The sequence below is a fragment of the Kockovaella imperatae genome (assembly GCF_002102565.1).
Source record: "Kockovaella imperatae strain NRRL Y-17943 chromosome Unknown BD324scaffold_1, whole genome shotgun sequence".
NCBI classification, from domain to species: domain Eukaryota; kingdom Fungi; phylum Basidiomycota; class Tremellomycetes; order Tremellales; family Cuniculitremaceae; genus Kockovaella; species Kockovaella imperatae.
The window spans coordinates 1,803,373-1,824,266 of record NW_019028941.1 but is presented as its reverse complement, the minus strand read 5'-3'; the positions used below and the strand labels follow the sequence as shown (position 1 = coordinate 1,824,266).

Below are 20,894 nucleotides of genomic sequence, written 5' to 3'. Positions count from 1 at the left end.
GGTAGTGCCAGCTTGAACATCGAACCCGAAACTGCGTCAGTGTTGGGAACATGCCCACGAGTGCGCACAGTGACGAGGATGATGGCTATGAGGTGACTTTTAGAACGAAAGCCTCAGAGTGAGTGCAGAATGATCTGATTGACCTTCGGGACATCAATTATCGGTGTTGACCGAGAAATATCCAATCGCTGAAGTCGTGCGTGCCCAACAGCCGGAGAGATTCTCGTAGCAGTCTCGGAGATGGACCGTGGGTCTGTTGCAAGAAAGTGTGAACATGATGCTGAGATCTTCATAACGCAGGTCCGAACACGGAAAGGGGACGCCGAGGGTCTATCTGGCCTGTATGAGATGCAGAGAGAAGAAGACGAGGTGCCCAGGTAATCAGCCTGTCTGCAAGGTGAGCTCAAGCATCGGGAACATGGGCAGCGGGTCCCTAGAGTCGAAGGCTGACATTGAGCTCTGACGTAGCCCTGCGAAAAGGCCGGATCAATCTGCGAATGGCCTCTGAAACGGAGGAAGAAACGGACTCGAAAGCAGATCGAAGCGGACAAACAATGGATGGCAGCAGGACATGCCCTGACAGAGCTTCCAAAAACGACTCTGGGGTCTCAGACGTTGTTCCCAAATGGTCCTTCCGCGCCTAGTTCTAGTGTTTCCCAAGACGCTGCTGTGGCTCTAGGCTTTAATCTAGGCTGGCTAGATGTCTGGAATGCGACGCTGGGGGGTCATCCGCCGTCCATGACTCCTGCAAATGGCATGTTGCCTCCTCAGCATCAGCATGATCTCGGAATAGGCTCTTCGACATCAACTCGCCCTTCCTTCGGTTCTCAAGATTTCATGAATCCCTCCCAATCAGAAACGATGGCGGGTGTCCATGCTCCGATGGATCCCAGGCTGATCAATGCCGTTCAACGCCAAGCTGCTTTCATAGAGGGAGATCCATCCGAGGACGATGATCTTGAACTATTTTATTATCATTTTGTGAGCTTCTCTGACCCTGGACGAGCGTAGCTCAAGCTGAGTCGTCCAGTCTGGCCCCACTTCCATCCGGCCTGGTCTCAATCGGATCTCGTTGAAACTCCAGCGTCGAGTTCCTCACTCAAGTCATGGTGGACATTCTGAGCGAAGCGTGCACGAGTCTCCCAGCGATCTCTCTTCTACGCCGTTCTCTTTACCTCAGCATATACCTGAGGACCTCTGGGACCCATCCGGGATGCCCTTGCCACATATTCGAGATCCTCTTCTTGAGCTGTTCTTCCAACATTGCTCCCAATTCTTTCCAAGTCTTAGTCGGCAACGAGTCAAAGAGCGGATCGAAACGGAGACTCTAAGTGCTTTTTTGACCAATTGTGCTTGCGCTCTTGGTGCCAGGTTTGCTCAGCCTCCAATATCCACCATCTTGGTCCGGACGCATGAACGTGCGAAATCTCCTTTGAACGCGACATCGACGTCAACCGGTCCCGTCGGTAGCGCGGCGTCCGCACCGTTCGTTTCAAAGGCTCAGGAGCTCATCGTGCCATTACTGCACCTCCCAACACATGACGTGTGTACCGGGCTGCTGTACCTGGCTTGGGCCTCCTATGGACTGAATTCTGAAGCTGGATTCTGGCAATTCAGTGGAATGGCATTCAGGATGGCTATCGATCTCGGAATTCACGAAGACAGTACCATTTATGAATCGGTCGCGCATGTCACCCGTACCAGACTACTCTTCTGGAATCTCTTCATGACGGATAGGATCATATCGTTCGTCACGGGCAGAGCAGCGTCCATTGCAGACGACGTCGTTGAAATACCACTCCCAGAAGACGATTACATGTTTCCCGATCCCGCTAGGAATACCTCTGAATATCTCGAAACCAACCCTTCGGCCATCTTATCGGAGCCTGCCCCGTATGTACAGTTCGTCAAGCTCATGGTCATCTGTGGCCGGATATCAGACCTCTTGAATGGTCGGCGCGGTCGGTCAAGGACACTAGTGAATAAGGTGGAGAATCTCGTGGAGAGATTAGGACAACTTCAGGTTGAATTAGTTCATTTCATCAGTGCCCTTCCACCGACTTTACAATGGTTGGCGGACAATTTTCGACATCACGCCAGTAAAAGCCATGGAGTGAGTAGTCGAGCTACCTGGTCGAGATCTCTGACTCGCACCGACAGGGAATCTATCTTGCGCTGCATCTTTGGGCGAATGCCGTCGTTGCCTTCGTCTATCATCCAGAACTCCTACAATCCCCTCACGGGGCGGAGACACCTCTTACTCAGAACATGGCAAGGAACCGCTCCCTCTCCCTGGCTTCATCGAGGCAAATATGCGAATGCATGGTTTTCGCCGATCTGGTCGAACACGCGACATACGTGAGTGCATCAATGTGCTGTTGTAGTTGACACGATTTAGACCAGCAATCCGTTCATCGTCCAGCCCCTTTTTGTGGCAGCGTAAGTCAGACCTGAAAGTCGAGCTCACGACGTAGTATGACCTTTATCCTTGAGATGCGCACAGCTAGTTCTCAAGATCAACCACCTTCACCGGAACCATTCCCTCGACACTCCGAGGATGCGCTGCTCAGCTCAATGACGAAGCAGAATCTGTCCGTGATCTTGAACGCTCTCGGTCGAATGGAACTTTATTGGTCAGGCATCGGGCCAGTACTGAGTTTGCTTGAACAAAGTGAGATAGACTTTTCGTTGTGCCAGGCCTCACAGCTAATCTCTTGTAGGGTCTGGAGTCACCGCATCGAGGCCTCGAGGCAACAAAGGAGTTCCTTTCATTTCTTTGCCGGATCAAGGGGTTCTGAGAAGGTTCAAGACAGATCGCCATCATCCGCACAATGTCGCGCCGGCAGACGACAGATCACTGCAAGACAGCATAGTGAGGAGTGGATCATTGATTGATCAAAGTGAGTGTCTCGTCAAGGTTTCTCTGCCGTGCAGCTGATGCGTCATACTCAGATCCCGTAGCGCTTGCAGATTTCATGGCGGGATACTCTGTAGAAGGGATGAGTTTTGGTCCGGCAGATGATTTAGATCTAGAAAGGCTCCTCGCTCAGCCGTGATGCAAAATCTCGCTGATTGCGGCGAAATCGCGTCCGGCGATAAAGTGAAAAATTGATCCGAGAATGTTCGGATGAAAAATGACCGGCCCGGAACCATGATGTTGGATCATGGAGGCTCTTATACACATTGTCATCAGGACTCACGCATCACACGCCCACATAGTCAGAAAGATCAGATAGATACGAGAAGACGTCTCAAACGCTACAGTTGACGCAATGAGCAGAAATGTCGTATTGATCACTGGCGGAGGCGGTTGGCTGGGCAATGTTGTAGGTGTGGAGCTCTGCCGTGTTGGTGATTATCTGACGTTCGCGCTCGTCTCAATTTAGCTCGCAGGACAGTTGTTAGACGACCCAGAGACTCCCAATATCCATCTCATCCTCGCGGATATCGTTGAGCCCAAACCTCCCAAAGAAGCCAAGAACTGCATCTGCGTCAAGGCTGATTTGACGGATCCTAGCGAGATGCAAAAGCTTCTGAGAACGGAGTATGGGGTACCGGATACGATCTACTGTTTCCACGGGATCATGTCGAGAGGATCAGAGGATAATTTTGACCTGGGTTTGAAAGTGAGTGAGGTCCTCTTGGTCTGGTGGCACGACATTTGACCGACGAACACACTCAGGTGAACATCGATTCCATACGATACCTCCTTGATGCCTGTCGGAATGTCACCACATCATCTGGTGATCTCATCAGGTTCATCTTCACTTCTTCTCTCGCTGTCTACGGTGGTGACCTGCCCGAGATCGTCACGCCAGATACTATCGCTACACCCGAAGGGGCCTACGGGACCGGAAAACTCGTCTCGGAACTTTTGGTCAACGAATATACCAGACGAGGTCTGATCGACGGCCGTATACTCCGCTTACCGACCGTCGTTGTTCGACCTGGTTCGCCTAGCGCGGCGACATCAGCCTTCATAAGTGGGATCATCCGCGAACCGTTACATGGGCAAAGAGCCATCTGTCCAGTCGGCACGGGCCCAGAGGACGACGCACTGAGCCTTGCAGCTTGGGTCGCTAGTCCAGAGACGACCGTTGAGAATTTCGTACGTGCGAAAATAGGAGCCATCATACTGACATTGCGATGCAGGTGATTGCGAAACATATTCCCGCCGAAAAGTTCAAAAGACACTCGAGAACAGTCTACCTGCCTGGTTTCACAACAACCGTGAAGGAGGAGCTGGACGCATTGGTTGAAATCGAGGGCGAAGAAGCGCTGAAGTTGCTGGATTTCAAGGTAGGGAAGTGGATAGCTGGAGCTGGCAGAGTGATGACTTGCTTTCTCAGGATGATCCGACCAATCGCCGTATCGTCAGCTCTTGGCCTGCAAAATTCGACAACACCTATCCGACCAGTCTGGGTTTTATCGTCGACGAGGGAGGCATGTTGCCGATAGTCAAACGATTCAAAGAGATGGTCCAGTCGGGGCTGGTGTGAAGAGGAAGGTGATCTGGAATCACATCACGACATGTAAGGCTACAATTGCTATGACTACACCTTTCGCGTTTGCCATCGTAGTGGAGTCCATGGAAATGTTATCATGCAAGGGCTCCCTTCGGCCGCATTCCATTCTTTCCGATCATAGGCTCACATCCTTCGCAAATCGGGACCGACGATACGGTGACGGCCCATGCTAGCAGACGACCTTGTCATGGGGAGGGACCAATGATGTGTGCCGCGTCTCGATGTCGAAAACCTCGTTGCCGATTCACCATGTTCATCTTGCACCGCTGTCCTGGTCAACCTCCATGGAATCCTCCTCTGCCGCCTCTTCGATGGAGGTGTCGATAGGCCTCGGACCATCACCATCATTAGACCGATCTTGGTAGTCGTCGGGGATGATGGGCCCAGGAGCTATTGATGCAACTGGCTCTCCATCCATGGTTGTCGGCAGCGTATCTGGTTTTCGATCCGCCGTAACTGTGGGTAGCTTCAGCGCAGGCAATCGAAGCACCAGTCGTCAACCTTACCCCAAGGGCGTCTATCAAGAGGGCACTGTTGCTTCGAGGACTCCGTGTCAATCCATTTCAGAAGACAATGCATGTGGAAGACGTGTTTGCATTCACCCCAGACTGAGATGTCGGGATCAGCTCGTCTCGTGGAGGCACATTGCGAAGCTGACGTACTCAGCGGACAATCGTCCCCAGGGATCTTGCAAGCCGGACAGCAGCTCTCATAAGCTAGTCGACAGATACCACATTCGTCGTCGTCATCATCATAATCGTCCGTGTCCCCGTTCGTCGCGTAGTCGCATAGTTTGTGAGGCTCGGTCGAAGTGTCCCACTTCCAAGCCGCGACAGAATTGTAGGAAAGAATCGTAACTTTCATAGCGCAAAGGATGGATGGCTCATGGACGATTGTGACAATGAGCCTCTCTCATACAGCTTGCTCTCCTGTTCACTGCTGAGCTTGAGGTTGATGAAAAGGTCTGGCTCTTCGAGAGGATTGGCCGCGAACTGAGACAGTGGTTATTACAAAAACCATCTGATTAGAAAGCTTGGGAAACCCTAATCACCCCCCTCCAGCAGAAAAAAAAGAGTAATACCCCATGTGCGCACGCACCCCTGAAACGCCTCAGTTTCAGCTCGAACGCGCAGAGCTCATTCAGTCATTCTCGGTACTCGACTCTGAAGTCTCAACAGGCTCTTCGTGATACGGGCGAAGGGCATGGAACATGTCACTAGTCGAGACCTCTGAACGAGAGGAGGCGTATAGGGCCAGCCTAGCATCTCAACCGAAGGATGTCGAGCCAGAATCCGTATATGAGGTGAGTGATCTCTGCAATGGGGTTTCCATGGCAGCTCTGACGAAACGTCTCAGAGACTAGAAATTGCTGGGAAAGGCGCCTATGGAGCAGTGTATAAGGCTCGCCACATCCCTACGGGGCATATCGTCGCGCTCAAGATCATAAATCTCGATACCGAGGACGATGATGTGGCCGATATCAAAAGGGAGATTTCCCTCCTGCAACAACTCATGATGGACGCTTCGGGTCCTACCAATGTGACAATGTACTACGGTAGCTTGATGCAGGGCCCGAAAGTATGGATCATCATGGAGTATGCCGAGGGCGGAAGTGTTCGAACACTGGTGAGATAGGGTGGTGAACATGCCTAAACTAACTATCTCAGTCCCGAGCTCAACCTTTGAAAGAGTTGCATATTTGCCTCATCATAAGGGAGGTGCTGGTAGCTTTGGCATTCTTACACAGAAATGGAGTGATCCATCGGGACCTAAAGGGTCAGTCTGTCAATGACCTTAGCGACGCTGACAGTTGCAGCTGCGAACATTCTCCTCTCGGTATCCCCTATCAGGGTCCTGCTTTGCGATTTCGGAGTCGCCGCTCTGCTTGCTTCTTCAACTTCGAAAAGATCCACTTTCGTCGGCACACCCTATTGGATGGCTCCGGAAGTAGTCACAGAAGGCAGGCTGTATGATTTCAAAGCTGACATCTGGTCACTCGGTATCACTCTCTTAGAAATGGCTTACGGCGAGCCTCCGCTTTCTGGCCAGCCTGCAGCTCGAGCAGTCATGATGCTTGGCGATAGGAAAATGCGAGCGCCGAGACTGGAGGGATCGGAATGGTCTCGGGATATGAAGGATTTCGTCACTGGGTGTTTGAACGAAGAGCCGAGTGATAGGTCGCCGGCCGAAGAGCTGGCGAAGATGAGATGGATAAGGAATCAGGTCAAGACTCCTCTAGCGCCCTTACAGGACCTTATCACACGCTTTCAAACTTGGAAAGAGAGCGGTGGGCAGAGGCAGAGTCTTGCCCCGGGAGTTGGAGCTGCGATCGATGACGACGAGATCGATGAAGATGGGGTGCCGTATGGTGATTGGGCCTTTGATGTAGGTCCGAAAACGACGGGAAATATCAGTCTGATCTCTATGCAGACTGTCCGCTCTCGTATGAGCCTAATCCGCACCGATGGAGAGGATGTCGGTGGTGAGTTGCCAGACTGGCTTTGTCATAGTCTCTGACGTCGAAATCACAGAGGCCGTGACAATCGGCCCGGCCAATTCCCGACCAGCGCCGATGTCAATCCGCAAGCTGTTTCACAACGAAGGATCCAATGAGCCTGATCCCTTCAAGTCCACCGACAACCCCCCATCGATGCCCGATCTCCCAGGTCAAGGTCCCACTCGGAACGGCGATGCGTCAACAGTGCGTCAAAGGATTGAAGAATTCCCCCGGGATGAGCCAACGTCTGGCTCGGGTCAAGGCTCCAATGAAGGAGCCTCAATGCAGTCCCTCATGGCTCGAGAGATGGTATCGAACGACCCATTACCTCTTCCTCCATCTTTCGATCGCCCACTTCGCTCCAAAGGCAGCTCAGACTCGCTCGCATCGAATCCCCCAGCCAGAGGGCAGCCTGAATATCTTCAGCGAGATGGATCCTCTAACGGTGGGCCTCGCCGACCAGGTGGTGGGTCAGTTGGAGAAGGTCTCCGCGGTTTCCACTTTCCATTGGTCAGCAAAGGACCTCCTCCAGCATCTGCTCAGGATCGAAGCTTCAATTCAGTAACACCTGCGCTGCCTCGTCCGGCAGGGATGCAACGCAATCATTCTGCAGCCCCCTTCTTTTTCTCTAATGATGCGCCTTCAAAGGCATCGGCAGGGCCAGGACCTTCCAGTCTTGCAAGCATGACTAGACCACCCATGATGCGTCAGGCTTCAGTCACAGTCATGGAAGGCAGATCACAAGCACAGGCACACGCTCTTGCCCTGGCTGGAGTCGATGATGATGATCTCCTATCCCCTACACTTCCTCTGGCGCCACCTCGGCCCGCCTTTAGTCAAGGCATCGGTATGACAAGAACGAGGAGTGGCAGTCGCGTCGGCGCCGAGTCGGCTACTAGTCTGCGCGGTCTCTTAAAGGTGAGCAGGGTTATTGACTGCAGTAGCCATTTAACTCATGTCTCCTCACCATCAGCTATCAACAAGCGTTCCAGAAGGTCCAGACATCCTACCGCCATCTCCAAGTGCCACTTCGGTACCGCAGCATTTCTTCCCGGCACCATCGCCACTCGCGCTGGATGGGCGAGCGCAGAGACCGGCTCCTACCGCCATTCGCAATCCTAACGATATGCCGAATCTGCGGACGACAAGGCAGACAGCGGTCCTTCGATCGCTGGAACTCGGTCGACTGGACAGTGAGAATCTTTTGGATGAGCTTGAACTCTGTACAGATGAGCTGAGAGTGTGGTTGGAAATGGTGGAGGCAGACCTTGACGTCCTTTTGGAACGACCTCGCATAGCATGGGAGGAGTCTACCGTCTCCACGGTCTGACCCTTGGGAATTTGGTCCCCTTGATCTTTTCGAGCAATATAGTTGGTGGAGACGGTACGTCAAGGCGGGTGCATAGATCCCTTTGGATCAGCTTCATGGCTACTCGTCAGACTCTTTGTTCGCTCGATCTGCCAAGGTATCGTCCCTTGGCCAAGAACATGGCTCTAGACATCTGCACGATGTATCTGCGCCATACGGTGCTACCCACCTTCCTCGTCATCTTCTCCAGCGTCGCTTTGCTGGATATCACTGGCGTTGGCCGCTATGGACATCATGTCTCTGGTCGTCTCTGGTCAACGCGACGTCCATGTCGCCGGACATGGCTTTGAATCGATTCTTGACCGGAGCTTTTGTTTTCTTCATATCTCCCGCGCATCAAAGTCTTCTCAATGCCCTTCAGAAGCCACAAATAGCTTCAATATGAGCGCAAGACACGACGTTGCACCTGAGAATTGCTGGTCTAAAGGCCATCCTTTGCATCAGTTGTTGCAGACAGTCTCTGTCTGAAGAATGCATTTGCACGTGCACTGACGGACTATCTGCATATCTCCGTGTACCGAATAAGCACGTGGGACACTCCATTTCCAAAGGTGGCTAAAGGGGAAAAAAGGTACGGCTGCCCCCCTCCCCCTCTCCTACTTCCCCCTTCCTTTCCACCTGATGGGCGATCGATCTTGGCCAAGTTAATAAAAATGAACTGAGAATTCCACACAAAGCCCAATTCCTTCCCGTGCACCGAATAATCGGATTACAGCAGGGGAAGAAAGGGCTGCGAGGTATGGGTGGGTGTCAGTGAGGCAGCAGGAGGGGGGGGAAAAAGTTCTAGGCTTGGCCCTCTCCGCCACTTGCATGAAAAATCGTCCGTCGGGACTTGCTGTGAAGCATCCACTATAGTCCGTCTAATACTCTCTCTACATCTCTGTCTGACGGTCATTCGTCCTCCAATATCGATCCGAAGACGCCTTACTGCTTTTCTGAGCTGAGCTTGAGTCTCTGGGAGACAACACCAAAGGTTTTGCGGTCGTGCAGATAAGATCCACCTGGTGTGGCATACAAAAATCTCTCTCCCCACCCCAATCTACCTTGGCAGGAACGCATCCCAGACCTCTTCAACATGCTCATGTCCTTGAGGGCCAACATTTACACGGCGCTGATCGTTCCTGCGGTCTTGATCGTCCTACTCCTGGTGTGGCACAATGACAGCTATGATCCAAAGACCTTGCTCAGTCTAGGCAATCACCCTAGTGGGGGGGTACCCAACGTTCATCTTTTTTTCCCAGTCGACAAGCGCAGTGCCGAGTCTGAAGATGGATCTGTAGTTTTTTGCAAGACGATTCAAGGGGCGGTGGTGAATGGCTGGACGCCCATCTTATTCAATTGGGAAGTAGAAAGCGAGCATCAGATGCGGAAGGTTCAAGGTGAGTTGCGACATGGCATTTCTTGCACCCGAGCCGTTGGCTGAGCCGCTCCCTCTCCCCACAGGCTTGCGTGATCTTCTTGACTCCCCCGTCCACACTGCTGGATTTGAAGAGGATGACTTGATCCTGATGATGGACGCATTCGACGTCTTCATCCAGCTTTCGCCAGAAGTCGCTGCGAGACGATTCACCGAGTATGGCGATGTAGATGTCATGGCCGCAGCGGAGAAGAATTGTTATCCCAATGACCCGAACGGGGTGAGTAGCTCATCATCTTCGATGCAGATGTAGCCGGGCTGATCACTTGAACTAGCACATTTGCCAGGATGCTCCTTGGTCACCGCTTCACAACGGTCCAAACGCGAATCTGTACCGTCCGAACGACGATCCCAATAGGCCTTACGATCAAGAGTAAGCCAGTGTGCGAAGAGGTCTGCAAGTCCGCATGCTGACTGGATCTTCAGGGAAACTCTGCCTCGCCATGTCAATTCTGGTACCGTCATTGGGAAATTGAGCAAGATGAGGACCTTTTACAACGAACTCTGGGACTTCATGCTCAGCGACACATATGAGGGTTGGGACGATCAAGGTGAGTAGAAGCGACTTCCTCACCGGGCTCCGTGTGGTTTCTGAACTTTGTTTCCATCAGGTGCCTTCGGAATTTTCTTGACGGATCAACCTGTCAAAACCAGACTCTCTGTCGACTATCACTCTCGACTCTTCTGGCCAGGATTCCAGGACTTTCAAAATATTCGATTCATGGGTACCCATTACCCACCTGATCCCAGTACGGCTGCTTCTTACTCGGATCCCGAAGCTTCGGATTACATTCCATGGGATCTCTATCCAATGCTGGCTCATCACAGAAAGACTGGAGAAGTTCCCGTTGCCCTTCACTTCAATGGACCCATCAAGGAACTGATCAACGAATGGTGGGGTCAACTCTGGTGGTCATCCCAACGTGACCGTTTCTTGCCGATTATACACCAGCGCATGAGTCAGGGCAAGGTCCTGATCGCCATCCCCGAGGGATACAGAGAGATGCCCGTTCAGGAGCTGTGTCCACACATGGACATTTGGCAATGGCAGTCATCTCACCAGACGACGGACGGTCGAGGCTCGTCTGTCGCTCAGGACGAATGAGGGCGAGTGTTTGGGAGTTGGAGGCGTACATGTCGTGGGTATATCATAGGAAAGACTCCACCGCCAGCGAAATAGAAATATAGACCGCTACGCAAACCGGAGACGTTGTATTTAGTAGTAGTATCAAGGGCTCCCAAGATTTTAATCGCCGTCGCTTACCAAGCCCTCAGGCTGACAACTTGAGCGTCCACAGGTACATGCATTATGGTATACAAAACGAGCGCGTTCCTCTGCTACCCACTTCATTTTGCACTCCTGCCCGTCGGTTGCCTCATCGATAGCTTGTTGAGCCTCGCCTTCAGATCGTCGAACCCAGCATTACTCAAACCAGTTGACGCCGGAGGTAATCGCGATCCAGTTGCAGGGCGAGGCAGCCTGCCGGTCGGAACCGCCAGTGAAGACATCATCGTTCGCGAGGTGGAGTTCGGTCCGGTCGAAAGCTTTGGAGCCTCGTTCATGCGGTGCCGATCTGAACCCTGTGCCGTCTGAGAAAGCCCAGGTCGTGGTCTCACGATTGCAGAGGCAGGTGTCGATAACGCTCTGGATTTCGCACTGACTGTTTCTGCTCGTTTGGAGGGGGACGCAGGGGAATGGGAATCAGAGGAGAGTTTGGCCCCGATAGACCGCTTTGATGCGAGGGATGGCGCGGGCAGACGTGATATGCGATCCCTATTCGTGGCCGCCGAAGCGTCTTTACCAAATTCTCGGCTAGCCTTTGGTGCAAGACTAGGTTTTGAGAGGGATCTCGGCAATGCTCTCGAGGCACTGTTACCCTCGTTTGAGGAACCAGGCGGACGAACGATGGACGTGGGTCTCATCAAGGTCCGATTAGTACCAGAGGACGCAGTAGGCCCTCGTGGAGCGGTCACTGTAGCCGCAGGAGTCGATTCGGTCCGCGCATGGGACCCGACTCTAGGCAAGATCGAATTTGAGGGTTGACGAAGGCCTGATTGGGTTCGGATTCTCTGAGCGGGTTCAGCTACAGGCAATGTTGGCTCCCTAAGCACGATCTGTTCCGATCGAGCGGCAGGTACAACACGCTCCTTGAGCAATCTGGCTGGAGTGCTGACACCTCGGCGAGGCGCATCAAGTCGAGCCTGCGAGAGCACCGGCGAACCGTCTCCTTGAATCAATCGGCTGCGGCGATCGATGCTTTTCGACCTTCCCAGTGATGTCGGCTCAACAGCACGTGGCGTCCGGACTGGTAGCTCCATTTTCTTGTGAGAGGCGTTCATTGTCATTGGGACGGCCCCTGCTGACAATGATACTCGCTTCGAGGCAGTAGGGGTCATGCCAAGACGAGGACGAGCAACAGTTGGTGTAGTAGGATTATGAGCAGCTTGCGCTGGGGACGCTAGTCTTTGTCGATGACTCGAAAGGGGTGCATCGGTACGTTGGAGACCAGAATCATGCAGACTTCTTGATCTCTGATGAGTTGATCTGGAAGCTGTTCCCGGCGCGATGCCTGATCGAAGGGTGGCTGGGGTTGTAGGAGCCCGATCCATAGCTCGTTTTGCGGGAGATGGCATGGTTCCGTTTCGGCCCCACGCAGGGCGCAAAGACGGGGGAAGGAAAGACTCATCAGCGCCTCCAAGGATTGAGCTGGGCAATCAGCAGCAAACTCAAAATTGAGACACGTACGTGTTCAGCCCCTCAAAGCCATCATTGCCATGGAGCAGATCGACAAAGCTTTCTTCGATTCCTGCCAAGGCTCTTTTGCCTTTCATCTGAGCCATCAGAGCGCCTACATCCATTGTCATGTCGGGATCTGCGGCTTGGCGTACTGCCTGTCGATTCTTCAAGCCCGTGGCCGGTAGTGGCTGGCGAAAGTCCATCATGGATAAATCGTCAAATGTCATCGTCTCCTTCTTCAATAGATTCTCATCCTGCAAGAGATGACGATTTTTCTTTGCAGAGACGGGGAACAGCGTGCTGACGTCGCCTGCCGTACCAGAAGCGCCCATATGGTCACCATCAGACCCGAGAGAGTTTGCAGAGGATGACTTAGGAAGTGGAGGTATAAAGGGTGGAGAGGCGGCCGTACGAGGTGGAGCTTGGCATTCCAAAGCACGGGTCGAGAGGGGCAGAGCAGCGTCTAAGGACTTGGTGGAGGGGAGAAGGACAGATTGCCCGAGAGATGGTGAAGTTGCGATCTCTGCACTGGACGACGATGGGAGAGGGATGCCATCGTGAAAATCTCCTTTTGGCCCGCTAACATCAACCTCCGGATAGCCTTTGTGTGAGGGCGGCGGCAAACCGGAAGGTGATCTCGGGAGGATGACACTGGCGTCTAGATCAGTCATCTCGGTGAGTGGTGCACAGTCCATGAGCATTGACATCTCCATTGCTTGAGGAGGGACCGCAAAGCCAGATACTGATCGTTCATTCTTAGCAGGTCTAGGGGGTGCCAGAAGGTCTGACAACGCTGAGGTCGTTTTGTAGGTACGTCGTATTGAGTGAGGAGTAGGGTTGATGTCATTGGAGGCTCTGTCTTTCCTCGGTGAAAGGTTCGAGAGCTGTCGACTGGACGTCTGGGGGTAATTGGTCAAGTTTGATAGGGTTGAATGACTGTTTGTGCGCCATGAGGATCTGTATTCTGAACCACGGGGGCGACCGTCCGGTGAAACTGGCAGATCTGCTTCATCGAGATACTGCTGTTTGTATCGATCAGCATTAGGGTTCGTAAGGGGCAGTTCTGGCGAGTCTGGAAGGGGTGGAAGATCCTTCAAGTTGGCACCCGAAGGGAGGAAGTCTGTTGTTTGTGCCATAGTCGAGGCTGGTGTTCAAGACCTCGTGTCTTACGGAAACAGCACGAGCGACAGAGCTACTGAGAAGAGACTGAATGGACGCGATGATCTGATTGAAGACTTGAGAAAGAGGAGATTTGGCAGACAAGTGAAAGTCTCGAGTTCGTGAGGGTTGATTTGATTGTTGGTTTGATAACATTGATGCAGCATCCCAAAAGTCAGTCACGCCTGAAAGCAAAGTGGCGTCAAAACACAAAATGGTAAAAAATAACCCGGAGTTGAATATTATTCTGGGTGGCAGTCGAAGGAGCGAGCAGTGGCGAGGAATGAGTGCCCCTTCATCGGGGTCTCAAAGGGCTTCATGCAGCAGTCTTGTCAGCCCAGAGTAAGATATCAAGCTATACAGGCCTGAAAGAGGCAACGAGACTTGTCGAACACACCCTTAGTGTAGGGAGGAGTAAGGTGGATCAGATTCCGCGGGACAACCGGACAGTATCATAGCACGCCGGTTCCAGTGGACTTGCTGCCTGACAATATTGCTACAAAGGGCTAAGTTGATAGCTGACTGGTGACTCTACTATCGCTATCCTGAAGTGATACCTCTATCGCGACGGATTGACACAGCTGAGAAGTGGATACTGCAGGCTCTTTTACGCTCGCCGACCGTCCCGCATGAATTGCCGAAAATCATTCACGTCGGCCGGCTCAGCTCGGCTCATTGAGTGTTGCCAAGGTTCCGATTCGCTGCCAAATTGTCTAGACTTGTCACTGAGACCATGGCTGACTCGCCAGAAGAGAGGGCTCATTGGCGAGCTGTCCTGAAAGCTTACGATGGATACATGCAGTATCATGTGGGCCGCCTGCCTTCTTGAGACGTGTGACGAACTGACAGACGGCGTCTAGCTCTCGGCTAATCATGCGAGGCGAATGGCATTTCTGCAGTTGCCAAAGGAAGACAAGGAGGTTTACGAGCATCTTGGATTCAGAGAAAAGCTGGAAGCGGTAGATGAGGGTATCAGGAGGTGAGTATAGCGTGTGAAGAAATCCGGAGAGAATTCTGAAGGAGCTTCAGAAATGCCGAGTTCATCGATGAGATGATTGCGGATCCCCTGTTCGCAGAGATGATCAAAGAGCCGGACGATGAGGATCATGGAAGTCACACACATGGGTACACTCATGGAGCTCATTCTCATTCTCATGGTGACTTTCATTCCCACGATCATGGTCACGGCACCGCCTCACACCATCCTCAGTCGACAGCAAAACAACGACACGAAAATGATGTAGCTCAAGATAAAGTCAGGTCAACACTAAGATCATTCGTACGGGATTGGTCGAAAGAAGGCAAGACAGAGCGCGAAACATGTTATGTACCCATCTTGGAGGCATTAGAGAGGTTGTGTCCCCTCGACAAGAACGGCGAAAGCTCTCATCGGCCCAGATCACACATCAGAGTCCTCGTTCCGGGATGTGGCCTGGGTCGATTGGCAATGGAGATTGCAGCTGCAGATAAGTAAAGAAAGACGCTTGACAACCTCTGACTCTGCCCTTTAGGCTTCTCGTCCCAAGGCAACGAATTCTCCACATACATGCTCTTGGCATCCCATTTTGTCTTGAATCAAACGACAGCTCCAGACACCTACACTATCTTCCCATTTTTACATTCATTTTCAAACCACTTGACGACCTCGAACCATCTCTTACGCCGTGTGCACATTCCGGATGTCTGTCCCGCTCAAGTCTTGGGCTCAAGGTCAGGCGGCGATTTCAGCTTGATAGCCGGCGATTTTGAGGATATATACGGACCATCCAGTTGGGACACACCGAGTGATGTGACGATGGGAGGAGATGGACAGGGTCAAAGAGGTCGATGGGGAGCAGTCGTGACTTGTTTCTTCCTCGATTGCGTGAGTAATTCCGCATGCTTCGTAGACTCACCAGACGATAGGCACGGAACCCATTGACATTCTTGCGAATCATCTATACCATCCTGGAAGACGGCGGCGTATGGATCAATCTTGGTCCTCTTCTTTGGCACTTTGAGAACTCTCCGACAGTATCCGCAGCTGGCGATCGATCCATCGAGCTTAGTCTAGACGAGGTCAAGGAGCTTGCGAGAGTAGTGGGCTTTGATCTGCACGTACGATGACGTTCTCGCATCGCTTGAGCTGGGCTAACCAAGATAATCAGGAGGAGAAGCTCATAGAGACGAGCTACACTGGGATACCGGATAATATGCTCAGGAATACATATACAGTGAGCAGGCGTGATCTCTACCTGCTTGTGTACTCATGTGCTGTAGGCGGCTTTTTGGACGGCGAGAAAGAGGCCAAAGGCTTGATATGGAGCCTGATAATATATGCAAAGTCGCCCTTCGAACGACAATCCAGCTGCCATCCACATGAGACGGACTATGCACATGAGACGGACATCATCTCTATCCTCTGCATCCATGCATATAATCTGGAGGTGTGCAACTGGTGTGCAATACAACATGATGCTGAAAGCTTGCAAAGTGTGATTACAGTGGTGGCAGACTACGTTTACACAACGGACAGATGGTCTGTATAAGAGTCAGTGAGGTTGAAACAGTGGATCTGGGACCACTCACTTTGATCGCCATCCATTGAGACAGACATTTAGTATGAAATAAGTGATGACATGGGGCCAAAGCGTAGGCTCGTCTAGGGTTCATGCCTAGTAACACTTCTCCAGAAGGACCAGGTCGCGTGTCGACTTCCTCCATACAGATTGAGCAGGTCTTTTCGGTGTCCATGGTGGGGTTTTCTGGGTCCGAAGGTGGGAGGAGTGGATGGTAATTGTATGATTCTGCCGGGGCGAAACGTTTGGGGAGGCTAGAGGGGACGATCAGCCACAGCAAGGTCGAAATGACGTACAAAAAGGATGGATCAAATCGCTCTTGAGCATGCAGGATGATAATCTGAATACACTGCCAGAAGACGAGGATCCAAACCCAGTTGGTACGCTGGACGAAGAAGACATTATCAGGACAGCCGAAGATGTCTGCAACAGTTATGCTGTCAGTTGATGTGCCATTTTTGCAAGGCCGCTCACTCACAGAGAGGCAGAGCCAGACGTCCCAGTGAAGTACCCAAAACGAAGCGATGATCCATCGCATGCGTATTCCCCTGTCGGGCATTTCGCCAGATCTGAGGCAACCAGAAAGAGTACATGATAAAAAGGAGGAACGGGATCATGGAGGGGAGGAAAGCCACGTTGAAGAAGATCAAGAGAAGGAGCATACCGCCGGCAACTGCTTCGAGTCAGCGGAATCACGTGAGATGTCGACTGACATCTCAAGCCCTTGTTCTCGATCAACGCTGAGCGGAGACGCTCGATGAGTGGCGCGCTCTCGGTCTCAACAGAGGGCTGAGCTGCATCGCCAGCGGTCGGCGTCGTGCCTGTCACAGGTGCCGTATTGGTCCGCTGAGCGTTCCCCGCCGCCGTCGTATTGGCTCTCTCTGGAGCCTGGATGCGGTGTAAAAGGACGGCGTATCGCTGTGCCAATGTCAGCGACATTGTATCTTCCTCGACTCACCGGGACAAAGACGATCGCAGTACAGAGACAAAAGAACCCGGGGACTAGCATTGGCATACTCGTCCGATTGTCAGAGACAATGCCCATGACTGCGTGTGCGGAAAAGATCCACGAATCTGCAATGCCCATCATGACGATCGTCGGGACGGATACTTTGGTCAGGGTAGAAGGTGTTCGCGTCGCTTCCATTTGTCTGACAAGGAGCAACAGGACGATGAGTTGGGAGGCAGAGGCAAACGAAGCGTCTGTGGGAGGCGAGTCAGCCAGTGAACTTGGATCGCCTCTACTCACAGTTGATTGACTTTCGCCAGAAATCATCTAATCTTATCCCTTTCCCTCCCTCGATACCGAATGCCCAACCACATTGATCTGCAATGGCGACGCCTCCCATACCTCGCCCTTCCCAGTATCCAGGAGGTCGGGGAAGACTCCACCTGATTCCTGTACATGCATGGAGTTCATCCTCGTACAGCTTGACAGCGTTGGGCGTCGTAGTAAATGGGATTTGCGGTACGGTCAAATGAATCATGAGGGGGCATTTGGTGAGCGTGTTCTCTACGCCGGGTCAGTCCTGTATCCTGAGAGATCTCTGACCCACCATCCGGCGTAGCATCCGTCAATAACATATTCTGCTCTTGTATTCTCAACTCCTTCTCCAGCTCGGCAAGTATGATGTGTCTCGTCACATTGGCATGTTCGGGGAACAGTCGTGGGATGTTTCGAATGTCGATACGCATGCCATCAGGGAGACCAAAGAGATTGTAAGTTCCATTAGGAACAAAGTGAAGTCCCCAGAAATCATATTCAATCTCCTTATCCCCAGTGGCTGAGAGTGTTGCGCTGCCTTTGACCCATGTCCAGTCTGTGTGATTTTGAAGGAAGAGATTCCTCTCTTTGAGATTCATGCTCCATTTGTTGACAGCTTGAAAATCCCATTCTCCTTGGAGGTCTGCGACGAGGGTTTCGTTCCATTGACCTGTAGTGTTGACGGCGGGGAGAACCACGTTGTGAAAGAAAGGTGGAGATGATGAGGGAGGATGCAGCAGGTTGATCGGATGAACGCGAGCATCACGATAGAAGCCTGTAATGTTGTCGTAAAACGCATGAGTTGCGGGATGCCTATACTCGTGTGGGAGGAGAGCGAATGGTTGGACCTCAGGAGCAGCAGGCTAGGATAGGGGGTCAGAGAGAGGAACACAGAGACAATCTTCCAAGCGGGACAGCAATTACCTCGGACCAGTTCCCTGTACCATTCACAAAGCTCCTGTAATCCACATATTGTTCCTGAATGAGTCCCAGCTCCGTCTGACGCATCTGAATCTGTCCATTTTCACCGATGTATGCAGACTGAGGCATATTGTTACCCCCGTTCATAAAGAAGAACCATGCCGCCATGAAGAGCAGCGAGCCTATGTGATTCGTCTTCAGCATATCAGATCGATGCATAGCTCAACTTACCTAGGTTCGGACGAGGTGGAGGAGGTGCAATGAATACACCGGGTGGTAAACCTGGCGGCAAGTCTGTTCCGCCGGGCATGGGCAAACCTCGTCCCGCTGGTCGAGGGGACCGGGGAGAGGCTGGAAGCTGCGCCCCATCAGCAGGAGCTACCGGAGCCTCTCCTGGCTCTGTGTCGGGCATCTCGACTGCCGCCCACAGCAGAGAGAAAGATAAAGTGCAGATACAAACGGAACAAAGGGTCCGGTCCGATGCGCTCGCAAAGTCGCCACGTGAATTATTATTGAGGCGTTGCTTTGACTGTGGTCCGATGATGTAAATTCATGTACATGATTAGCATTACAACAGGAGCATGAGGAGGACTAGCTACTGGCATCGCATGCAGAGAGCTGAGGGCGCCAAACGGGAGTCTTTATCGGTTTGTTGCCGGATGGTCATCTAAGAGACGCCGGATCTCTCTGACCCTCTCTTCTGCGATCGACCAAGCTTCATCCAGGACATCCTGACCGCTTTTCGTATCTGTCCCTCCTAGGCCTTCGTGGCGGACCAAGCATGCCCTGTTCTCCTCGTCCAAAGCTATTGTCAGAGTGGTATGGATCAGTGGTGCCTCGAACGAAGATGGATCAGGGAGCAGATAGGCTCTAAATTGGCGAGTCAGCTCGACGTTACGGTCGCGGAGAGCGTGTGCTGCACTGACGATTTGAATATTCCAAAAGAGCAAGAGAGCGGTAGACGGCCCAGAGCAAGAGAATGGAAATCGTCACTGCAAGTGACCTTGGCCGTGATGTCGTCATACGTCGCGGAGCGCAGTCGAGCTGATACGCGTCAGCGCAAGTCCATAGAAGGGCAGTGTAGAGCGCTAAGATGCGACACGCACTATTCCCTAAAGCAGCCATGACTGCCAAAACGGCGGCATCAAACGCATTGCCGTCATAGTTGATGCACACAACATCAATATACAATGCCCAAACAGCTTTGCCAGGGCAAATGCAGAGAGATTGCGGATCGACCGTGCGTGAGCTATGAGACGTACCGTCAGATTGCGCTCCATGGATAGGGCTGACAAGACATGTCCGCTCTCGTAAAAAGATCACTCACGAAGTGATGAGGTCAAAGAGCCAGTTTGACATTGTCTGCGCTTCATCTGCCGGTGGACCAGGCTTGAACTTTGGCGAGCACAGAGCGGGCAGATCGATATTTGGAACTAAAAACGAATACTCAGTACAAGTCGGGAACTGTGTGCGACTCACCGATGTAACCTGATCGAGGCGACGTTGCCAATGGCTCTGCAATCTCCGCCTTGACACCGCACACCATGGTTGTGTCTCCGAGCCTAACGAGCGCCGAACCGTCCGCAGTAGACACGGAGCCTACTTGCATGAGTTTTCGGATCGTTTTCTGATCGGCCAGCTCACCCTTGTTGATCTTTACATCTCTCCAAGCGGTCACTTTTCTGCCATCGGGACGATAGCCTTTCGCGAGGAATTTGGACAGATAGGGGCCAGGGTGCAAGCGCTTGAAGGCGGTAGCTGAGGATTCCGCCTTAGAAGAGGAGTCCACTTCCATGTCCTGAGCTGATGCCGTTGCTTCTGAGACTGTCATAGGTGTTCCGACGGGTGATCCTCAATGCTGAATCTTCTTGGTTGACCCGGTGAACATCCTCCACTCACTGAAGATTTGGGATTAAATGGCCGAGCAAAAATACCACTCAATATAATAAAATAGTTTCACACGTGGCAATCTCAGGTGACGTCTATCTCTTCTTTCTTTCTTTTTTGATTCCGCTTTTCTCACCTGTCGTCCCCTTGTGACCTCGTGACTTTTTTGGAGGTGAGTCGGTAGGCCAGCGACTTGTTGTGACTGTTTTCACGTCGAGGACACTCTGTGGTCGTCCAGCAGTCTCTTCTGTGACCTAGCTCTGTCATACTCACCATCTTTTGATCACCCTGGCGCCACACACACGCAAACAAGTTACCTGTTCTCAATCCATGGCATCTGCCTATTCTCTACCGCAATTGCGGAACCATTCGACATCAGCAGCAGCAGCACGGATATCACCTCGTAGTTCACAGAACGCTTTAAAGGCATCTCAATCGCCTCCACCCCCCTCAGGATCCTCCTCCTCTTCGTCCTACGCTCGAAGACCCAGTCCAGCTTCACCTCGAAGCGCGACACCTCGTCAGACTCGTACCAAAGGGAGGTCATCATCGCGTGGACC

General features: G+C 52.4%; 8 protein-coding genes across 8 annotated transcripts; 5 read left to right on the top strand and 3 right to left on the bottom strand.

The window, feature by feature from the left end:
* Positions 1 to 235: 235 nt before the first annotated feature.
* On the top strand, positions 236 to 3,139 carry BD324DRAFT_613676 (fungal-specific transcription factor domain-domain-containing protein). Its single transcript, XM_022014528.1, has 8 exons — positions 236 to 397; positions 469 to 981; positions 1,031 to 2,113; positions 2,161 to 2,358; positions 2,399 to 2,439; positions 2,475 to 2,671; positions 2,721 to 2,900; positions 2,953 to 3,139. The coding sequence occupies exons 1-8, from the start codon at positions 344 to 346 to the stop codon at positions 3,054 to 3,056; spliced, it is 2,370 nt and encodes a 789-aa protein (XP_021874899.1). The 5' UTR covers positions 236 to 343; the 3' UTR covers positions 3,057 to 3,139.
* Positions 3,122 to 4,508, top strand: BD324DRAFT_613675 (hypothetical protein). The gene is made up of 5 exons (XM_022014527.1): positions 3,122 to 3,326; positions 3,387 to 3,626; positions 3,683 to 4,108; positions 4,153 to 4,299; positions 4,350 to 4,508. Exons 1-5 carry the CDS (start codon positions 3,273 to 3,275, stop codon positions 4,497 to 4,499), a joined length of 1,017 nt encoding a protein of 338 aa, XP_021874898.1. The 5' UTR covers positions 3,122 to 3,272; the 3' UTR covers positions 4,500 to 4,508.
* Positions 4,509 to 4,994: 486 nt separating this feature from the next.
* Positions 4,995 to 5,390, bottom strand: BD324DRAFT_574831 (anaphase-promoting complex subunit 11; the record flags this gene model as incomplete). The annotated part of the gene is made up of 2 exons (XM_022013090.1): positions 4,995 to 5,134; positions 5,189 to 5,390. The coding sequence occupies 2 exons, from the start codon at positions 5,388 to 5,390 to the stop codon at positions 4,995 to 4,997; spliced, it is 342 nt and encodes a 113-aa protein (XP_021874897.1).
* Positions 5,391 to 5,543: 153 nt separating this feature from the next.
* Positions 5,544 to 8,353, top strand: BD324DRAFT_654744 (kinase-like domain-containing protein; the record flags this gene model as incomplete). Its single annotated transcript, XM_022018804.1, has 7 exons — positions 5,544 to 5,829; positions 5,883 to 6,152; positions 6,194 to 6,302; positions 6,343 to 7,008; positions 7,058 to 7,941; positions 7,997 to 8,216; positions 8,253 to 8,353. The coding sequence occupies exons 1-7, from the start codon at positions 5,737 to 5,739 to the stop codon at positions 8,351 to 8,353; spliced, it is 2,343 nt and encodes a 780-aa protein (XP_021874896.1). The 5' UTR covers positions 5,544 to 5,736.
* Positions 8,354 to 9,221: 868 nt separating this feature from the next.
* On the top strand, positions 9,222 to 11,125 carry BD324DRAFT_613666 (hypothetical protein). The gene is made up of 5 exons (XM_022014526.1): positions 9,222 to 9,771; positions 9,836 to 10,029; positions 10,085 to 10,182; positions 10,236 to 10,360; positions 10,421 to 11,125. Exons 1-5 carry the CDS (start codon positions 9,468 to 9,470, stop codon positions 10,912 to 10,914), a joined length of 1,215 nt encoding a protein of 404 aa, XP_021874895.1. The 5' UTR covers positions 9,222 to 9,467; the 3' UTR covers positions 10,915 to 11,125.
* A 3,189-nt stretch (positions 11,126 to 14,314) lies between these two features.
* On the top strand, positions 14,315 to 16,092 carry BD324DRAFT_613663 (N2227-like protein-domain-containing protein). The gene is made up of 7 exons (XM_022014525.1): positions 14,315 to 14,512; positions 14,565 to 14,683; positions 14,734 to 15,170; positions 15,216 to 15,568; positions 15,610 to 15,801; positions 15,852 to 15,917; positions 15,964 to 16,092. Exons 1-7 carry the CDS (start codon positions 14,438 to 14,440, stop codon positions 16,000 to 16,002), a joined length of 1,281 nt encoding a protein of 426 aa, XP_021874894.1. The 5' UTR covers positions 14,315 to 14,437; the 3' UTR covers positions 16,003 to 16,092.
* On the bottom strand, positions 16,093 to 18,889 carry BD324DRAFT_613659 (hypothetical protein). Its single transcript, XM_022014524.1, has 10 exons — positions 18,679 to 18,889; positions 18,451 to 18,629; positions 17,819 to 18,389; positions 17,512 to 17,775; positions 17,221 to 17,465; positions 16,976 to 17,180; positions 16,741 to 16,935; positions 16,559 to 16,685; positions 16,273 to 16,516; positions 16,093 to 16,224 (listed from the first exon to the last, which is right to left on the bottom strand). Exons 1-10 carry the CDS (start codon positions 18,857 to 18,859, stop codon positions 16,183 to 16,185), a joined length of 2,253 nt encoding a protein of 750 aa, XP_021874893.1. The 5' UTR covers positions 18,860 to 18,889; the 3' UTR covers positions 16,093 to 16,182.
* Positions 18,890 to 18,981: 92 nt separating this feature from the next.
* On the bottom strand, positions 18,982 to 20,469 carry BD324DRAFT_613657 (ribosomal protein S5 domain 2-type protein). Its single transcript, XM_022014523.1, has 6 exons — positions 20,092 to 20,469; positions 19,927 to 20,046; positions 19,775 to 19,880; positions 19,554 to 19,696; positions 19,374 to 19,491; positions 18,982 to 19,317 (listed from the first exon to the last, which is right to left on the bottom strand). Exons 1-6 carry the CDS (start codon positions 20,276 to 20,278, stop codon positions 19,089 to 19,091), a joined length of 903 nt encoding a protein of 300 aa, XP_021874892.1. The 5' UTR covers positions 20,279 to 20,469; the 3' UTR covers positions 18,982 to 19,088.
* Between the last annotated feature and the right edge of the window lie 425 nt (positions 20,470 to 20,894).